Here is a 20,186-nt window from a genome sequence, read left to right on the forward strand (position 1 = left end):
AATCTCATATTCCAACCATCCTGATGTGTCTGTCTATCCCCTAGAAGGCCGATGCAAACCTGTTAACAAAATATGTAGCCATACTCTTATATCTTATTTTATATCAAGATAAAGAGCAGAGTAGAGAAGGAAACGGTCCAGTGAAGTATGCACCTTGTGAAAGGAAAAGTGAGCCTGCAGAGGCGCCGGCTTTCAAATCAGGGATCAAAGAATAATTTTTGCCTACCCTGCGCTATGCCCTTCAATACGCGGAGGAAACTGATGCATTCACCTTTTCATGGGGCATCATAGCCCTGAAAGACAAGAGCCAGGAAGGAGGCCCAGGAACCAGAACTACATGCCCACCAACCCCACGCACACCTCTTCTGCGTCCCAGCCCCTAACAAACGCTTCCGGCCGAGAGGGGGCGCCCGCGTCCCAGCCGCGCCTGCGCAGGGAGGGCAGGTCACAGCGCCGGCGCACTGCGTCGGTCACAGGCTGGCTACGGTGGTGTGGTCCTCGTTTCCCTGAGTGTTGAACCGGGAGACAGGAAAAATGGTGCTGGATCTGGATTTGTTTAGGGTGGATAAAGGAGGCGACCCAGCCCTCATCCGAGAGACCCAGGAGAAGCGCTTCAAGGACCCGGGTCTAGTAGACCAGCTGGTGAAGGCAGACAGCGAGTGGCGACGATGTAAGTACCGGGATGCGCGGGGTGTCCCCCCTAATGTAAACCTAGTTTCATCTCTCGAATCCACTCCGTTCTGGAGGTCATAGTTTCCACCCCTTGTCAGATTCCCTCTTGGGCGTAGGTGACTGCAAGGCTCTCCTATCCCCAAAACTCAGCCTGGTTGCTGGAGTCGTCCCACTTTCTCCTAGGTTCTGGCGGCGCCTGGTCCCTTCCGCGCATGCTCAGTGCTGACCGCTGCCAGTGCGGCTGAAAAGGAGCGCGGCGCATGCGCATCGAGAGCTGTCAAGCCTTCTTGCTCCCTGGGTATTTAGAAGAAAGCTAGGGCGGGAGGTTTAGCGGAGAGTGACCCTTTCCCTAACAGTTATCTATAGTTGCCTCCAACCTTTTCTCAACTTTAGCACGGGCAGAGTGGTCTCCTGTTTGATACTGCTCTATTGAGATAGAATCACATCTGCCGCACAATAGGTTTATTCCACCCATATCAGAAGCATTCGGGGACTTCCAAGGCCGCTTATGGCTAAACGCAGTGATCCCAAAGCTTTAGGGAAGGTCATCATTCTGACCTACGGGTTACCTTTAAGAAAGTGTTTTCCATGTATATCAGACAGAAGGGGAGGGGTACTCGGAGGCAAGAAAAAGCTTGTAATTACTGAGATTGTGATTTGTGAAAGTTTTCAGGCAAAAACATTGGCATAGTTGAGCAAGAACCTGGAACCGATTGGGCATCGTTCATTAGAAATAAAACCATCAAATTGTGCCTTAACAATCTTTGCCTTGATTGAATAGAGTGTTCACTGCTTGCCGGATGTCATGAAGCACATGTGATTCATTTTGTCTGATGCAATAGGTCTGCAACCATCTGGAAGCCAAGCTTAGGACAACACACTGCAAAGGCAGTTGCTGTCCAAGAGAATGATGAATTTCTATTAGAGAAATAGATTTTCATAAATTTATACGTCTTGGATATAAAACCAAGTATTTGTCAACTTGAGTTGTCTGCTTATTCTGTGTGTCTTAGGCACTATAATGTGGTAATTTGAGATTCAGCCCTTGCATCTGAAGTTTTGAGTTGCAGTGGCATTTTGAGTTGAAATATGCCATATATTTTTGTTTAGAACTCTTGTACCAAATCTTAAGTCAGGATTTTAGATTTTTGCATCAGTCAGTCATTAGTCAGTCATTTGAATGTATTAACTGGTCTCTTGGGTATAATGTGCACATCTGTGGGAAGTTTTGTCCCTCATCTGACAAATGAATATGTGGAAAGTTCTCTGGGGACAAAAATTGCCTTTAATGCATACAGGACACACTTACAGTAAATGACAAGATCACAACAATTTAAAGGTCTTAATTGGCTTTATTTTGAAATTTTAAAATTAATAATATATCATTCTGTAACAGAGTAAATATCCCCATGAGCTGAGCAGAAGAGGTAGGTTTTGTAGAGAAAGGCTGAAGAAAACAGAAAGAGCAAAAAGCAGATTGATCATTTCAGTTATTTTCCCTGTAAAATTGAACAGAGAAAAATAGAAATTTAACTGGTTAACATTAGATTACCTCAGTTTACTTTTGTAAGGATTAAAGAATGTAAGAATTAAAGTAGAGGAAATTTCATTGTCATGCTGTTTGACACTGGCCTGTTTGGGAAACTGCTCTTCTTTCCTGATTTCTGGGAAGTTCTGTAGAACTTTAGCAAGGGTGACTACATTTTGATTTTTAGTCTGGTCAGTTGGGGCCTGGTGCAGGAGCCTAGTACAAAACAGTTACCTCTGTAATTTTTATTTAACACATATGTACATATACAAATAATTCTAATACCTAGCACTGCACCTGGTCCTCAGTAAGGGCTTGATAAAAGTTTACCAGAAATAAGAAGATCTTCTGTGACCTTGGTACTTCAAACTGTATGTGGAATGCAATTTATTTTCAATGCATCTATTAATTTAATTCTTTTTATTTGGCAACACTTTCCAATTTTACATCCAAAGGGAGCTCATTATTTTCCCAAGTCTCTGGCTGCTCAAATTTGATATTGACAGATCTGTATCAAGGTTCTTTTATTTCTTGAACTTCAGATCAGTGGATGGGGTTCTTCTATCACTGACTGAAGTGAGGACTTGTAACCAGAACCATGTTATGAGCTCAGATCATGCTCCCTGATGAGAACACAGAAAGCTTCCCCAAGCCTCCATTACAACCATTTGTCCCCCTGTAGGCTTTCAGGGTGCCCCTTTGGCTCCATAGAGAACATAGGAATCTGCCATAACTTGGAGTCCTAATGCTTCCACACTGGAGGTTACCACAACTCTTGTAACTCCAGGGACTTGAGCTGTGATTTCTGCTTTTAAGTCATTGTAGCATAATGATCCCGTGTTTGGGCCTATTTGTCTTGGGCCTATTTGTCTTGACTCTCCTCCCAAAGCCACCAGATTTCCATGTATTTCCTTTGTTGTTTTCTGCAGTGTTGGGGATTGAACCCAGGATCTCTCCCTTTCCATGTATCTTGAATTCTGCTGCCGAACACAGAAATTTTGTCCCCCCAAAATGTGCTGTCCTGAATGAGATTTCTTTTCAGCATCAGTTAAAAGTTGTGATCTCCTCTTAACCCCTTCTGTACATGCCTTAAGCCAGTCCACCCTTTGTGATTTGTCCCAGCCATTGGAGTAGTTCTGTTTTCATTTCACCCTATTTCCACCATCAGAGACCATGCCCAGGGCATCTGATCTTTCCAGAGTGCAAATCTACCTCTTCTACTTGCAGGCCTTAGACTGTAGTGGCACTCATACCGTATGGTAGCACTGATGGAATAGGACGTGAGCCACATGTGTAATTGTGCATGGGCTTGTAGTTTCTCTAAAAAGCCAGGCACAGTGGAGTGTGCCTGTAATTCCAGTGCCTTGGAAGCCTGAGGCAGGAGGATCTCAAGTTCAAGGCCCCCCTGGGCAATTTAGCGAGACCCTGACTCATAAGGCTGGGGATGTAGCTCAGTGGTAGAACACCCCTGTGTTCAATCCCCAATATCAAAAATAAATAAGAAAAAAAATATAAAGAGAAAAGGTTGAAATTAATCCTAATAATGTATTTTATTTAATGTAGTATATATGAAAACTATATTTTCAACTTGTAATCAATGTTAAAAACTTAGAGATAGTTAACATTCTTTTTTTGAACAAATCTTCAAAATACAATGTATATTTTACATTTAAAGCATGTCTCAATTTGATCTAGCCACATTGTCAATGGTACAGTGCTTGTCTAGCATGTGTGGGACATTGGGTTCAATCCTCAGTACCACATAAAAAGAAATATATAAAATAAAAGTTAAAAAAATGCTCAAAGAGCACATGTGGCTGGAGGTTACCATGTTGGAAAATCCAAATTTATTTATTTATTTTTTTAGTACTGGGAATTGAACTGGGACACTTTGACACTTTACCACAAAGCTACTTCCCCAGTCTTTTTTTTTTTTTTTTTGAGATAGGGTCTTGCTCAGTTGCTGAGGCTGGCCTCAAACTTGCAGTCCTCCTACCTCAGCCTCCAAAGTTGCTCAGATTATAGGTGTGTGCCATTATATCCAGCTTAAAAATCCAAATTTTAAAAACACAATTTATAGAATCCCCTGTTGCCTTCCTTGCCTCATCTTCCACCTCTTTCCCATGTATGGCTTCCTACTTTATGCTTTAGCCTTGTTTCACTACTGCTGTACCCTTCTACTCTATTATGACTGTTGCCTCTTCCTGGATATTCCTTGTCAAGGTCCGAGCCCTATGTCCATCTGTACTCTTTGCTACCCAACCCTGCTTCTTATGGCACAGCATCATTTAGTCATTGCTCTCCAAATATCTCATATCTCTATAGTATTTATAGTATTTTTATATATACGCTTTCTGAACTTTTTTTTTTGTAGTTTTAGGGATTGAACTCATGGGCAATCTACTGATGAGCTACATGTGCAGTCCTTTTTTGAGTTTTGTTTTGAGATGGCATCTTGCCAGTTTGCCCAGGCTGACCTGGAACTTGAGATCCTCCTGCCTTGCCTTCCAAGTAGCTGGGATTACCTTTTTTTTTTTTTTTTTTCTTTTGATACTGGGGATTGAACCCTAGGGTCATTCTACCACTGAGCTATATCCCCATTCCTTTTTTATTTTATTTTGAGACAGGATCTCACTAAGTTGCCATGGTTGACTTCCAACTTGCAATCATAGCCTCCCAAGTTACTGATATTACAGGTGTGTGCCACTGTACCTGGCTTCTAAACTTACTTTATGGGGATGTAATATATTCAATAAAGGGCAGCTTGACAAATTTGGAGATCTGCACACCCATGTTACCATCATGTAGATCAAGTTCTAAGACATTTGTAGCACATTAGGCTCCTGCATATTCCCTCCCAGACAGTCCCTCCTCCAAAGATAACAGTATTCTGACCTCTATTACCATAAGTACTTTTGCCCGATTTTCAACTTAGATAAATGGACTTATATAGCATATGACTTCTTTTTCTCAAAAAACCTGTGGGGCTGGGATGTAGCTCAGCGGCAAAGTGGTTGCCTCGCATTCTCAAAGCCCTGGGTTTGATTTCCCAGTTCCCAAAAAGGAAAAAAAGAAAACACACACAACACTTAGCGGTTCTTTTCATTGCTTATAGTACTCTACTCTGTAAACATGCCAGTGTTAATCACCTCAAATACTGTCATTTTTTTTTTTTTTTTTTTTCCTGGTAAGAATATTTATTTATTTATTTATTTATTTATGATCTTGGGCCTAGAACCCTGGAGGTTCCATACCATATGATTTGAGGCAAAAAAACAAGACTAGGATGAAAGAAGTAAAACTATCATTATTTGCAGATGATTTAGTTGTGTGTGTAGAATATGAACTGTTAAGTCAGGCACAGTGATGCATGCCTGTAATCCCAGCTACTTAAGAGGCTGAGGCAGGAAGAACACAACTTTGAGGCCAGCCAGCAGCTTAGTGAGACCCTGTCTCAAAATAAATAAAAAGGACTGGGGTGTGCCTCTGTGGTAAAGAACCCCTGGATTCAGTCTACAGTGCTGAGGGGAAAAAAGGAAAAAGAAAAAGAAAAAAGAAAAAATCAAGGTGAGGGTGCTGGGAATATAGCACAAGGCAGAAAGGTGGAGTGCCCCTAGATTCAGTCCCCAGTACCACAACCACAAAAGAAGAAAGGAAGGGCATTCAAAACTATAAAATACTGCTGAGAGAAATTAAAGATAAAGAAGGAATATACCATACTCACTGATTAAAACATTCAGCATTGTTAAAATATTGTTTTCTAATTGCATAGTTTTCTTTTATAATTCTAATACCTAGCATAGTGTTGTCTTATTTTCTTTCCTAGTCCTAAAATCCAGCATGGTACTTTGGCAAATAGGAAGTAGTAAATAAGATTTTTTGATTTTTTTTTTTTTTCAAAATAGTTATAGATTCACAAAAATTTACAAAAATAGTGTGAAGAGATTCTGTGTACCCTTTACCCAGTTCCCCCTGGTGATAACCTTTTTCATTACTACTACAATCTCAAACCAAGAAATTAACACTGTTACAATCCACAAATCTTCCTCGGTTTCCACCAGTTTTACATCACTTGTATGTGTGCATGTGTGTGTATTTCTGTGTGATTTTATCATGTGTAGATTTGTGTGACTACCACCACACTCAGACTACAGAACTGTTCTATCACTACAGAGATCCTTTTTATCTCTTTCTAGTACATTGCCTTTCTCCTCTAACCTCTAACAACCACTGATCTGTTCTCCATCTGTCTATTTGTCAATGTGAATGAGAAAATAGATGTATTATCATTTTGTGTAAAGCTTAGTTAAACTGAAGAGGGATGCTTATTGACAAAGCTGTAAGCAGTAGCTATGTATATCTGCTGTCTCATGTCTGGTCATCAATTTTTCAAAAGCTTGACTTTTTCTTTTTAACCATATTGCCCCAAATGCTTAGATTCGAGACATCCAACATTTACTAATCAGAGTTAGATTGGTGAACCACAATACCAGTATGTTAATTTGGGCCAGTATGTCGGCTGATTAATGCACCATCTTCTCCACAAGAAACCACATTATATGAAAGGCTACAAGATGAGCATTATATCAGAGCAAAGAAAATGATATTAATCATTTCTAGAGATATAGTGACCAATTCATGGTAACAGAAATATGATTGCCCTCTTTCTAGATTTGAGTGCACAGCAAACACATAGTTTCTTTATATGAATTTTAAGATAATTGGGCTTATTGCAATTATGTGAGTATGTCTTTCAAGTTTCTCAGTTGTGTTACTTCACTGTGGTATCATATATAATTTATGATATTTTAAAATTTCAATCTCATAATGTCTTTTTCATTGTTACCAAAAGCTGGGAATACACTGTTGTAGTTACCAATCTATACTAACTAATTTTAGGGCTCAAAAACTCGTAAGATTTTGTAACTTTTTTTTTTTTTTGGTACCAGGGATTGAACCCGGTGGTGCTTCACCACTAAGCCACATCGCCAGCCCTTTTTTTACTTTTTATTTTGAGACAGTGTCTCACTAAGTTGTGTAGGGCCTCACTAAGTTTCTGAGGCTAGCTTTGAACTTGTAATCCTCCAGCCCCAGCCTCCTGAGCTGTTGGGACTACAGGCATGTGCCACTCTGCCTGGCAAGACTTTGCAAATTTATGAAGTAGATCCTTCAGTTCTGCTTTCATTTTGACCTTGTGCTGAGATTAATGCTGTGTTAGTCAGCATTTCATTATTGTAACAAAATATCTGAGTTAAGCAACTTTAAAAGAAGAAGAGTTTATTTTGGTTCACAGTTTTGGAAGTTTCAGTCCATAGTTGGTTGGCCCTGTTGCCTTTGGACCTTTGGCAAGGCAATACATCATGGTGGGAGCATGTGATGTAGGAAGCTGCTTACTTCATGGAAGCTAGGAAGCAAAAAATAAAGATAGAAGGATGAATTTCCACCATGCCCTTTGAAGGCATGCCCACAGTAACCTATGACCTCCCACTAGGCCCCACCTCTTCAAGGTTCCCCCACCTTCCAATAGTGCCAAGCTTAGGATCAAGCCTTTAACACATTGGGGCCTTTGAGGGACACTTATCCAAACCATAGTAAGTATTAAGGGACCATAAACAGGGAGTGTCTTAAGTATTATATTTCACTGCTGATGAGCACAGATTTTGTCTTTTTTTTTTGCAAAAGAAAATGGGATGTGATATGTGAAACTTTTTAAATATGCCAGTATTATTTTAAAATTTATTACTAAACTGTCTTTGATGTGAGATTAGGATGAATGGAATACTCATGAATATACCTTAATGTGGTGGTGGTGATTCTAATGTATAATATAGGATATGTGCATTTCTTTATTATAGTTTTGGCTTCTTTATTATTAGGCAGATTTCGGGCAGACAACTTGAATAAACTGAAGAACTTATGTAGCAAGACAATCGGAGAGAAAATGAAGGTAAGAGATCTGAATGATAGCCTTGAGAACTTAGGCAGAGGTGTTTGATCTTGTTCTTAGCTAGTATTCACTGAAGGCATCTAATTCTGTGAGATGCTGAATTTCTTACCAAGGGGGGAAATTATTTTCAAAGAAAGGGAGGGAGTCTGGGGTGGAGGTTCATGGTAGAGCACTTGCTTAGCATACACAAGGCCCTGTGTGGGTCCCCAGCACTGGCAGGAAAAGTGGGGTGGGGGTGGTTGGGAGAACTAAATGAGCACTTTCAGTAACCTTGTGGAAGTCCATTTTCTGTGTGTTCAGGTAAGATTCTTACCACACTAAATTCTCTTATAATAGAAATATCAGTTCAACCAAGTCATCCTATCCATTTCTTTCTTGAGCTTAATCTGTGGTGCCAGGAAAGTTTCCTTATGGCAGACTTCAGAGTTTTGGGCCCATTGTACTCCTTCTTCTTCATGGAAAGAGCCCAGCCACACAGTCTGCATCTTGTCTTGGCCTCCTGTTAGCTGTGTGACCTTTAGGCAAGTTAACATCTCAGCCTGTTTTCTCATCTGCAACATAGCAATACAAATACTCACCTCTAGATGAAGAACTGAAATGAAATTGTAGAACTAAAAACTTTTTTTAATATAGAAAACTTGACACAGTGCTTTGAACATTGTAGTGGTTCAGCAATTGTAAGATATAGTGGATGGCAAGTAGTTACCAGCCTTCATCCAAAGAATTCTTCTTGAGAAATATAAAATTTCAGCCTTTGCTTTAGTATCCAGAATAGTTTGTTTTTAACTGTAGTTTAAAAATATCCTTTTAACCCCTTACTGGTTTTTTCTGTTTTTCTTTCTTTCTTTTCTTTCTTTCTTTTTTTTTTTTTTTTTTTTTTTTTTTTGCTACTAGGGATTGAATCCAGGGGTGCTTAACTACTGAGGTACATCCCACCCCTTTTTATTTATTTATTTTTTTGAGACAGGGTGTCACTAAGTTGCTTAGGACCTCACTCCTTGAATTTAGCAATCCTCCTGCTTCAACCTGGCCTCAACCTCCTGAGTCCCTGGGATTACAGGTGTGTGCCACCACACCCATCCCTTAATGACTTTTTCAAAAACATATTAAATGCACTCTACAGTTTAGATCATTTTAAAGTTCTAAGCCTTGAAACTAAACAAAAATTTAAAATTTTGGAACTAGAACCAGTAAAGAGCAAATACAAAGATCACCTTGAGATTTTAGCATCTTACACTTCATGATAGTCTGTGACCTTCTCTTTGGCAGTAGTTTTAATTTTAGCTGTGGAAACTGATTATTAATAACAGTTTTCTTCCTGGGGGATTTATGATGCTTAATCATTTGCAGGTCAGAGGCATCATAATTAACATAAATTCCCATGTATACCCCTGACTGGGTGTTCTTTGGGACATGTTTACAGATAGTGCCAGCTGGGTGTTTTATGTAGCAATAGGCTGGGAAGTATTTTCATTTGCAATAACATTCTTATGTCTGGCTTTACTGCTAACCTTGCAGGGCGTGTTCACTCTTGCTCTCCATTGGAATGGTGGTAAGAGTTCTTTATTTTGTGTTGCCCTGGAAAGTATTCAAGTGCATTATAGACATCTCATTTTGGTTTCAATCTGCAAAGTGAAGTGTGCGTAGTACATTTATCTATTAGTCCCATGTGAATGGCAAAGGAATAGGCCTAAGAAATTAGGGAGATTTCCTAAGATCAGTTGCAGAGTCAGACCTTGAGCTCAGAACTTGAATTTGCTGCCCTTGGCAAATATCTTTTTCATCATAATCTCACCTTGTCTCTAATACCATTAACAAAAATCTTGAGATTTTAGGCCATTTTTTCCTACCTTAGTAGTCTGGGCTTGATCTTATCAAGGCTTATTCTGATGATTTCTGACATCTTTAACTTTCAGATGATTCTGCAGAGTCACTGAAGGAAATGAGTGGGGTAGTGGTTAGAATCCCAACTTCTCACTTTGTTGTATGAGAATGTGTAATAAACTGAAGAATTTCCATGCTTTACCTTTAGAAGAAGATTTTATCCTTTCCTATAACTCAGTTTTGTGCAGTGGGATAAAAGGTTGTGGAAACATATCTACTGTTATGTAAAGAGGAAAAAAAATCTTTACAACTTAGATATGTTTTCTATTCATTTCATTTATACTGGATGGCAGATATTAAATCTTCTCCAATATTTTTAAGAGTTTTGTTGAGGTCTTATATATCTTGTTATAATGATCTTTGACAAATTTTCTTTAATTCTTTCTAATTTAAGAAGAATTTGACTCTTAAACTGTCTTCTTCAAATTGCCTGGCTCTGTGTAAGGATTAGAAATGATGATTTTGCAGAAACAATATTATAAAAAAGAACAAGGTCAAATTGCATTGATTGCTCCAAGCCGAGTTCCAGATTCTGTTATTTTTTGCTTGTTTTCTTTGGCTTTCTGATAATTCCATCATTCCATCCATTTTCTCCCTTGCCTTAGTGTTGGGAATTGTTCTTACCATGGAGATAAGAATTTCCCTCAGGGCTTGCTTTTGACTACCACACTTATAATTCTTGAGTATTTCAACTATGTTCTGTCTTTCTTTATATGTCTAGAGAAAGCCATTCTTCTCATGTCCTTTGATGTTAACTCTCTTGCCCCACAACAGGTTAACTGACTTGTCCAGGATCAAAAAGCTAGGACGTAGCAGAATAAGAACTTGGAACTCTGACTTCTGACTTTTGATATACTAATTTTTCTCCCATGTATTACAATTTAATGTAGAATATTCTGGATTAGTTCATATGATATGTTAATTTGGCATCACATCATTGAATAATGTCAAAGATTTTCTTTTATTTGAGTTGGGTGTTTTTTCTTCCTGCAGAAAAAAGAGCCAGTGGGAGATGATGAGTCTATTCCAGAGAATGTGTTAAATTTTGATGACCTCACTGCAGATACTTTAGCTGTAAGTTATAGTGTTTTGCTAAATTGGGAGCTCTGTTCTTTTGTTTTAACTTCATTCCTAGATAGCAAATGCTGGTAGTCTGCTCCACAAAGCATTGAAGCAACCTTGAATTCCTGCCACTGGGCAACGTCCCTGCTCACTCTTGTTAGACACTATGCTTGAGTACTTATTAGACAGCAGAGGTAGACGTAGATGTAGTGGGAAAGTCAAGGGTAGGAAGTGGGGGAAAAAGAATTGAACTGTGTTTGGGTTAGGTGATTTTATTTCACAAAGTCAAAGGATTTCTCAATTTGCCATTATTCAGTAAATATTCACCACATGAGGCTTAGAGCAGTGATTTTCAAATGCTATGGTCCCTGAATCCTTTCTTGAAAGCTTTAACGTAAAACAATTGTGTTCAGTTGTGGTAAACAGATGGAAGTGGAGAATATCTTTCTATATGAAATAAGCCAATTCCAGAAAACCAAAGACCGAATTTTCTCTGATATGCAAATGCTAACTTACAATAAGTCAGGTAGGGAAGAATAGAAGTACTTTGGATTAGAAAAAGGGGATTGAAGGGAAAGGTGGGGAAATGGGAATAGGAAAGATAGTAGAATGAACCAGATATAACTTTCCTATCTGCTTATACGATTACATGACTAATGTAATTCTACATCATGTACAACCAGAAGAATGAGAAGTTATACTCCATGTATATATAATATGTCAAAATGCATGCTACTATTATGTATAACTAATAAGAACAAATTTTCAAAAATAAAAAATAAAGCACAGTGGCCTGCAACTTGGGAGGATATTCAGGATTTCATGTTCAAGGCCAAGCCTGGACAGTATGGTGAGACCACATCTCAAAAACAGAAAAAAAGTATAAAATGAAGAGGAGAGTTGCTGTCCTTAAAGGACTGGGTTAGGGGCCTATTTCTGCATAGCCGAGCCTACTAAGCATTCCTCTCAAGAAATCAGAGGGCTGGGGAGATAGCTTAGTCGGTAGAGTGCTTGCCTTGCAAGCACAAGGCCCTGGGTTTGATCCCCAGCACCACAAAAAAAGAAAAGAAAAGAAATCAGAGCACAGCTTGAAGATCTGCAATAAGGAATGCAAAATAAGCTTAAGACAAGGTCTCTTGCTCCTAATAAAGTTATAGTCTTCCTGGGGAATGCTTCAATGTGTGTACATAATAGAGTGCTAAATTGATTCAATCAGAAAAATCGAGGGTACAAATAAAGGGAAAGTCCTCTTAGGAGAGCCATAGTATTAAAACTCCTGGGATGTGTAGGAACAACACGAGTGGCCAGAATCCATCCATCTCTGCCTTAGACACCCCTGAAGGCAAATGCCAGTGGGTTTGTATGCAGGACTGTATATATCCCTCTGTGAAATTTTCAAATTTTTAAAATGCTACCACATCTTCAGGCATAGTTCAGTGGTGGAGGGCTTGCCTAGCATGCATGAGACGCTGGGTTTGATCCCCATCACTGCAAGCAAACAAAAAAAGTGCTGCCATAAGAGATGTCATCGCTAGAGTACAGCACAGCAAGATACCAGCGTCTTACTCCTGTGCTTTCCTTGACTCATGATGTCCTGGATGTAAGTCTGACCTTTCCTCTACAGAACCTGAAAGTCTCACAAATCAAAAAAGTCCGACTCCTCGTTGATGAAGCCATCCTGAAGTGTGATGCAGAGAGGATAAAGCTGGAAGCAGAGAGGTTTGAGAACCTCAGAGAAATTGGGAACCTTCTGCACCCTTCTGTGCCCATCAGTAATGACGAGGTATGCTTGGAGGCTTTCTTCCTGTGCTGTCTGCAGGGTTGGGGCAGGAGGAGAGCTGTGCAACACTGGCTCTCTGTAATAGAAGCAGGCTCTTTGTATATTCCCTCTGCCCACCAATTGAACATTGCAGGAGTCAGATCCTTGCCTGATTGGGAAGTAGCAGAGACAGCAGGTAGGAGGAGACTCCTGGCACAGAAATCTCTTCTAAATAGGGTTGCTGTCCTCCAGTGCGTGTTGCCCCTGGTAGCAGCAAGTCCTGTGGGAGGGATCTGCTAAATCAACCTAACCCCCTCACCCACACCCTGCTGAGAAGCTGCAGGTTGAAGGGAAATCTGCATGATAAAAGTTTCCTGCTGAGCGGGAGCTTCCCCAGCACAAAGCTGCTCTGAGCCCAGGCTTTGTTCCCAGACACCCCAGCCGTGGCAGGGCCCATCTGTGCCTCTTTCATTCATTCCCTGGTGAACGTTAAACTCGCTGCAGGCTGGGGTGTGTGGGAGGCCTGGCGCTTGAGCAGACTGGAGGTCAGGGCCCTGAGCCCGCCCTCATGTGGCCCTGAGACCAATGAGAGCCTGGAAAGAAAGTCTACATTCTCCTCTGTGCCCTGGGCAATGCTGCTTGTCTGGGCTGAGTGTTGTGCAGGATTTTTGAGGATTCATCTAAAAGAGTAAAAATAAATAAGCTGAGAGAATACTTCAGATCTCTTAGAAAAATGATTCCCAATTGCTTGGCTAAATCACTTCTCAGATTCCATAAATGATTATTTCTGAGTAGAAAATTCCCTTCTCTAGTCACTGTGCACAGTGACTGAAACCCAGTGTTTGATTTAAGTGATGTACTTAGAAAGCTCAGTTGTTCTTGGAGGAAAGATGGAGTTTGTAGAGTTAAGAAATCATGTAGCTCTCCTGGTCTTGTTTTCTTAGGATGCGGACAACAAAGTAGAGAGAATTTGGGGTGATTGTACTGTCAGGAAGAAATACTCTCATGTGGACCTGGTGGTGATGGTAGATGGCTTTGAAGGCGAAAAAGGAGCCATAGTGGCTGGGAGTCGAGGGTACTTCCTGAAGGTAAGAGTTGGGAACCAGTAGGGATGAAAAGGGAACTAAAGAAAAAAAAAATTGATGAAAATCATCATCATACTTAAAGAGGCTCACAAATCCACCACTTGTACTTGCTGCTGTCTGCAAATGTGTAGCAATTAGATGCAATTCTCCTTCTAAGGCAAGAGAGTGCTTATCCAGATTCCATAGAACAAAAGCCACTCAGTGATCCTCCATAATGAATATGTTTTGCTGACTGAATCAGAACAGTCTCTCCCTTTGAGGAGCTCGGTGTAATTGGACAGTCAGACAAGTAACAAAGGCTCAAAACCCAGTGTGATAAGGCTGTGGTTTGAGTCAGCCCAGAGTGCTTTGAGAATGGGTAGGTGGAGGCAACAGACCCTGGTTAACTGGGGCAGAGGGCAGATGAATTCAGGGAAGGCTTCCAAAAGGATATGGTCAGATAACTTGAAAATACTGTACATTTAAGTGTGCTCTACATTTACAAATCCTGTTTGCCCCTGAGCGTCAGTTCTGTCAGATGAATGGAATAGTGACAGGCCCCCATCTCACAGTCCTGTGTCTCTGCTTCCATAGGGGGTCCTGGTGTTCCTGGAACAGGCACTTATCCAGTACGCCCTCCGTACCTTGGGAAATCGGGGATACACTCCCATTTACACCCCATTTTTCATGAGGAAGGAGGTCATGCAGGAGGTGGCACAGCTCAGCCAGTTTGACGAAGAACTTTATAAGGTGAGTAGCCTGGGGCAATGTGGTAAAATGAAGTCTCACAGCTTAACTCCAGTGATACTGAAGTGGTGCTATCCAATACAACTTTCTCTCATGATGAAAATGCTCTATTTCTGTGACTCAAGCACTTAAAATGTGCCTAATACAACTAAGGAAGCAAATTCTTAATTTTAATTAATTAAAAAATTTTTTTAGTTGTTGATGGACCTTTATTTCATTTATTTATTTATATGTGGTGCTGCAAATCAAACCCAGTGCCTCACACATGCTAGGCAAGCGCTCTACCACTGAACCACAACTCCAGCTCCATTTTAATTAATTTTAATGTGAACAGCCATGTATGGCTGGTGGCTGCCCTATTTTTCTCCTGGTAATTTGTGAATGTATCTAAATTGAGCACACTTATCACCAGATGCTTAGAAAAGAAACCCATTTATTGGGTGCTTAGATACAAGAAAATGATAGAAGTGGCATTGGTTCCCCAGCCCCCTTCCCATGTCTTCCCACTCCTCACTGCAGACTGGAAGCTTGCACATGGCAAGATGTATTTGCCTTGGGATGGATATGACTTCCAGTTCATGGCTCCTCCTCAATCATGGACCATCTTAGGTAGAGCCCTAGGATTCAAGTTGAGGTTGAAAATGTCATTCTGATCAGCAGACTCTAAAAACTATAGCACTAAGGTCTGTGTAGCACTCAGAATTTCTTGAAGGTTTCTTCTAACAGCTGTTCATTATGGAAAGTCTACTTTTTGCTCCTTTTTCTCCTTTAAGATTCATCTCTCAGAAGTGGGACACTGTTCTTATTGGCAAGTATGGTTAGGCTTATCTGATTTATAAATTTTTTTACTAGTCTAGGGTTTGAACCCAGGGCCTTGTACGTGCCAGGCAAGCACTGAGCTACATTCACCTGTTTAGATTTATCTTATGTAGGAGATAAATTTATTTATTTATTTTTATTTTATGTAATCAATTTATTTATTTGAGACAGGGTCTCTTTATGTTGCCCAGGCTGGTCTCAAACTTCTAGACTCAAGCAATCCACCCATCTCAAACTTCCTTGAATAGCTGGGACTATAGCACTCACTCCCATGCCCCGCTAATAATTAGAACTCTATTCCCTGGTTCTGCTAATGAGGTCAAAGTTATATTTTTCTTCAAGATTCACTGGGGAAAAAAGTTCTCCCTAAAATCTGAGCATTAATATTCTCCTTGGTATCCTCCTCCTTTCTTTTTCAGTGAAGGAGAGGAATGTGTCCATGTATCGGCTGGAACCTGTTTAACCTTTTTGCTTTTTCTCTAGTTTCAACCCCCAAGATTGAATCATCAGTAACAGAGCTTTAGAAATAACACTTAGGTCTAGGCTTGTAGCTCAGTGGTAGAGCGCTTGCCTGGCAAGTGTGAGGCACTGAGTTCAATTCTTGACACCACATATAAATAAATGAATAAAATAAAGTCCTATCAACATCTAAAAAAATATTTTTTAAAAAAGAAATTACATTACAGGTAAAACTAGGAAGAAATGTATCTGGAGGATTATAAGATATTAGGTGGTAGGAGCTCCCTTTTTTTTGAGACAGGGTCTCACTAAGTTACTGAGGCTATCCTTGAATTTGCGATCCTTCTGCCTCAACCGCCCTAGTAGCTAGTATTTACAGGCATGTGCCGCCATGTTGAACACTAATTATCTTTTTAAAATTTTTTCTTTGGTACTTTTTCCATACTTCTTGTTTTCACATACTTAAAATCGCAATGTACATAGATTTTTTTTTCATTTAACCTTTTATCAAAGACATTTTTCTTCATAGTACATCATTTTCATAATCATTTTTAATGGTTGCATAATGTTATATAAACTAAACATAGCTATGGATTATTAGTTCTTCCCCTGTTGAATATTTAAGGTGCTTCCTTAAATAAAAAAGTGTTACAGTGAACTTTACTGGTCTTTAGCCCCCTGTGCATGCTAGGGATTGAACCCAGGGCCTCTCAAGCACTCTACCACTGAGCTACATCCCAGCCCTGTGGCTTTTTTTTTTTTTCCCCATTATTTTTTTCAACTGAACTCTCAAGTACATTCTTTAGGTTTACTACTGCTAGACTAACTCTAAGCACCAAGAAAGCAGGGACTATATCTCTTTTTACCCAGCCTTGGCAGAAGGATTTGGCACTTAGTGAATGCCTTACAAACATTTGTTAACTGGATTAATTTATATTGCCACCAACCTAGGTTTATTACACATCTGCCAGCATTGACCACTTATCACTTATAAATGTCTTATTTGTTAGATAAGAGACAGTATCTCCCTTGGACAGACTCGTTCCCTCCCTTGTCTCCTTAGCATTCCCTCCCCACTCCCAGACTGGGATTGAAGAAAATTTTTCACACCTCATCACTCCTATCTTTCCTGCAGTTTCTTGTACAGGCTGACTGAGTCCTCTCTTAGTCTTAATTGGCACAGGTTCCTCCTTCAACAGGTGATTGGCAAAGGCAGTGAGAAGTCTGATGACAACTCCTATGACGAGAAATACCTGATTGCCACCTCAGAGCAGCCCATCGCTGCTCTCCACCGGGATGAGTGGCTGCGGCCTGAGGATCTGCCCATCAAGTATGCTGGCCTGTCCACCTGCTTTCGTCAGGAAGTTGGCTCCCATGGCCGTGACACCCGTGGCATCTTTAGAGTCCATCAGTTTGAGAAGGTGAAGAGTGGGAGCCTTCTCTCTACCTGTCCAGATGGTCATGGGAGAGATGGCATCTGGCTCCAGCTCTTCCTCGTTGCCAGTATCTTTGTGGGGAAGAGCCTGGAAAGCTCATGGTGGGGTGGCTTTGAGCACGGGAACCAGGCTGCCTGAATCCAAATGCCAACTCCACCACTTACCAACTGTGTAACCATGGGCAAGTTGCTTTATCTCTCTGTGCTTAGTTTCCATCTCTGTGAAAAGAGGACAGAAATAATGGTCCAGACTGTGAGGATTAAACTGGTCAGTGTGTGTGAGGCACTTATCCCAGGAGCTGGCATGTATATGGTCCATGGTGGCTCTTGTTGCAGTCCAGTCTAGATTAGTATCCATCCCTCTTGCTAGAGGCCAGCCTGGCCTGTTTCCCAGTGGTGTAGGACTGGTCTTCATTGCCAGGATATCTCCAGTCCTTCAGTTTAATCGCCACGTACTGCTGTCCCTCTCTACAGATTGAACAGTTTGTATACTCGTCACCCCATGACAACAAGTCATGGGAGATGTTTGAAGAGATGATTGCCACTGCCGAAGAGTTCTACCAGTCTCTGGGGATCCCTTACCACATAGTGAATATTGTCTCAGGTAGGGGACCCCCTCATCTTCTCAGCCTCCCTTTCCCATATCCCACAGATGCCACCCTCACCAGCTGAGCTGCCACACAGTCTTATAATTCAGTTCATTACTGACATTCATTAAAATATCACACCCCTCTCACTTGGGAGAATCTGGTGAGGAGAGTGTCAGGGCGTGATTTCACTTCTGGGGATGGGAAGTGAAGTAAAAATTCCTCGGGCTCAGTGGAGCCTGGCCTCCTGAAATACCATCTCTCCTTCCTGAATTCTAGGGGTTTTTCCTTACAGGTTCTTTGAATCATGCTGCCAGTAAGAAGCTCGACTTGGAGGCCTGGTTTCCAGGCTCAGGAGCCTTCCGAGAGTTAGTCTCCTGTTCTAATTGCACAGATTATCAGGCTCGCCGGCTCCGAATCAGATATGGGCAGACCAAGAAGATGATGGACAAGGTAGGTGGCCCCCAGGGAGGTGGGCTGTAGCACCATCAGCACAGGGTATACCCGTTCTCTTTCTCAGACCTGGGAGTATTAGTTTCCAGCAGCATGAGAAAATCTGAGTTTCTCAATCTAGACCCAAAAGGGAATCTGGAAGTGTCTTCTACTGAGTCAGGATTGGGTTCTTTTAGATCGATACCTGAGTCTAGCTCTTTTCTACAAGGTAATTCTAGCTTTTCTCTTTTTGGCTTTGTTTTCCTTAATTTCAGAGAAAGAATCATCCCTGTTTATCTATACAGAACAAGTTGGAGGCACCGTCTTCCCTCTTTTCACCTAAGAAGGTCGGGTTATCAGCTCATCTCAAACCCAATCTTCAGGCCTTGATCTATGTTTTGAGTCGAACTTGTCATGGGCTAAAAGGAGGGGCCTCAGTGGTACGCACCAGTTCTCCTCAAGATAGTGGGACCTATCACTTGTCACTCTTGCAGACGTGAGGAACCTTCCTAGAGTTATCTGATAGGTAGCAAATACTAAACAGAGTAATAAAGAGTTGCAAATGGATGGATCTATGTTTTTGATTTGGGTAGCTGTAGTTGGGGGTTCTGGCTGTGTGGATGGTTTCTGGTCATCAGTTAGACCAGCTGAAGCTTGAGTTTAACTTTTCCTCTGGAACACTCTCCTCCCAGGTGGAGTTTGTCCACATGCTCAATGCTACAATGTGTGCCACCACCCGTACCATCTGCGCCATCCTGGAGAACTACCAGACGGAGAAGGGCATCATCGTGCCCGAAAAATTGAAGGAGTTCATGCCACCAGGTAAAACCCTCCACAGCTCCTTTGCCGCCTCTTTTCTGTCTTCATACTCTCATTAATAGCAGACCCCCACAGTCCCCAAACCCTGCCTGCCCTCTGGTACTTGATTGTGCAGGTGAGAAAGTAACCAGTGTAAGTGTGATATTCAAATACTGCAAAAATTCAGACTGGGGAAGAAAAGGATGGGTTACACCAGGGCTTATTGTGGGTGCCCCTTTGTTCCAAGAGATCATTGTCTTGTTGACTTCTCCCCTAAGGTCCTTGAGCTTTAACTCTGATGTCATTTGTTGACTCTTCTGTCCCAGGACTCCAAGAACTGATCCCCTTTGTGAAGCCTGCACCCATTGACCAGGAGCCTTCAAAGAAGCAGAAGAAGCAACATGAGGGCAGCAAAAAGAAAGCAGCAGCCAGAGATGTTCCCCTGGAAAGCCGGCTGCAGAACATGGAGGTCACTGATGCCTGAACATTCCTTCCTCCCGGCTTGCTGGGCTTCATTTCTGTCAGTTGGGATCTCAGAGCCTGCCAGAGCAGGGAGGCCAAGCACCCCCTCTCTTCATCCTGTCCCACCTGACTGCTCGGCTGCAAGGGGAACCGTCTGCCATGTTCAGTGCAGGCACCCTGTCTCCTTGCGTGGGCACAAGGTCTACCACTGACTGGTAAAACCATGTAATAAAGCATCATTGGGGAGGGCTTCAGACTCTTCCTCAGGCTTCTCCCAGGCTGGTTCTCCTGGTACCGGATTCCCGCTCCCCCTTCCAAATAAGGCTCCTTTTAACAAGGCAGAGATGTTCTCAGCAGGTGGATGAGGGTGGGGATAGCTTTAGTAAAGGCTCAAGGGGGAAGTGAAAACCTAGAGTCTTAGACACAGAGGCTTGCAGAACCAGGGCCAGGAACCTCTGGAAGTTCGTTCCTGCTTAAAAGCAGTGAGGTAGAAAAGCTGAGATCAGATTTAATGTAAAGGTCTCCTAGCAC

At 41.5% G+C, this 20,186-nt stretch overlaps 1 protein-coding gene across 2 annotated transcripts; it reads left to right on the forward strand.

Moving 5' to 3' along the window:
- Positions 1 to 444: 444 nt before the first annotated feature.
- SARS1 (seryl-tRNA synthetase 1) lies at positions 445 to 19,933 on the forward strand. Of its 2 annotated transcripts, XM_079103455.1 has the most exons (12): positions 445 to 670; positions 8,077 to 8,147; positions 11,025 to 11,105; positions 12,718 to 12,876; positions 13,797 to 13,940; positions 14,511 to 14,666; positions 17,141 to 17,362; positions 17,851 to 17,980; positions 18,259 to 18,416; positions 18,671 to 18,742; positions 19,088 to 19,217; positions 19,520 to 19,933. In XM_079103455.1, exons 1-12 carry the CDS (start codon positions 535 to 537, stop codon positions 19,675 to 19,677), a joined length of 1,617 nt encoding a protein of 538 aa, XP_078959581.1. In that variant the 5' UTR covers positions 445 to 534; the 3' UTR covers positions 19,678 to 19,933. The 2 variants fall into 2 exon arrangements, with proteins under 2 accessions (XP_078959581.1, XP_078959582.1); XM_079103456.1 differs by lacking the exon at positions 18,671 to 18,742 and having other exon boundaries at positions 446 to 670.
- The last annotated feature ends 253 nt before the right edge of the window (positions 19,934 to 20,186 follow it).

This window comes from Sciurus vulgaris, assembly GCF_902686455.1.
Source record: "Sciurus vulgaris genome assembly, chromosome: 1".
Lineage (NCBI taxonomy): Eukaryota > Metazoa > Chordata > Mammalia > Rodentia > Sciuridae > Sciurus > Sciurus vulgaris.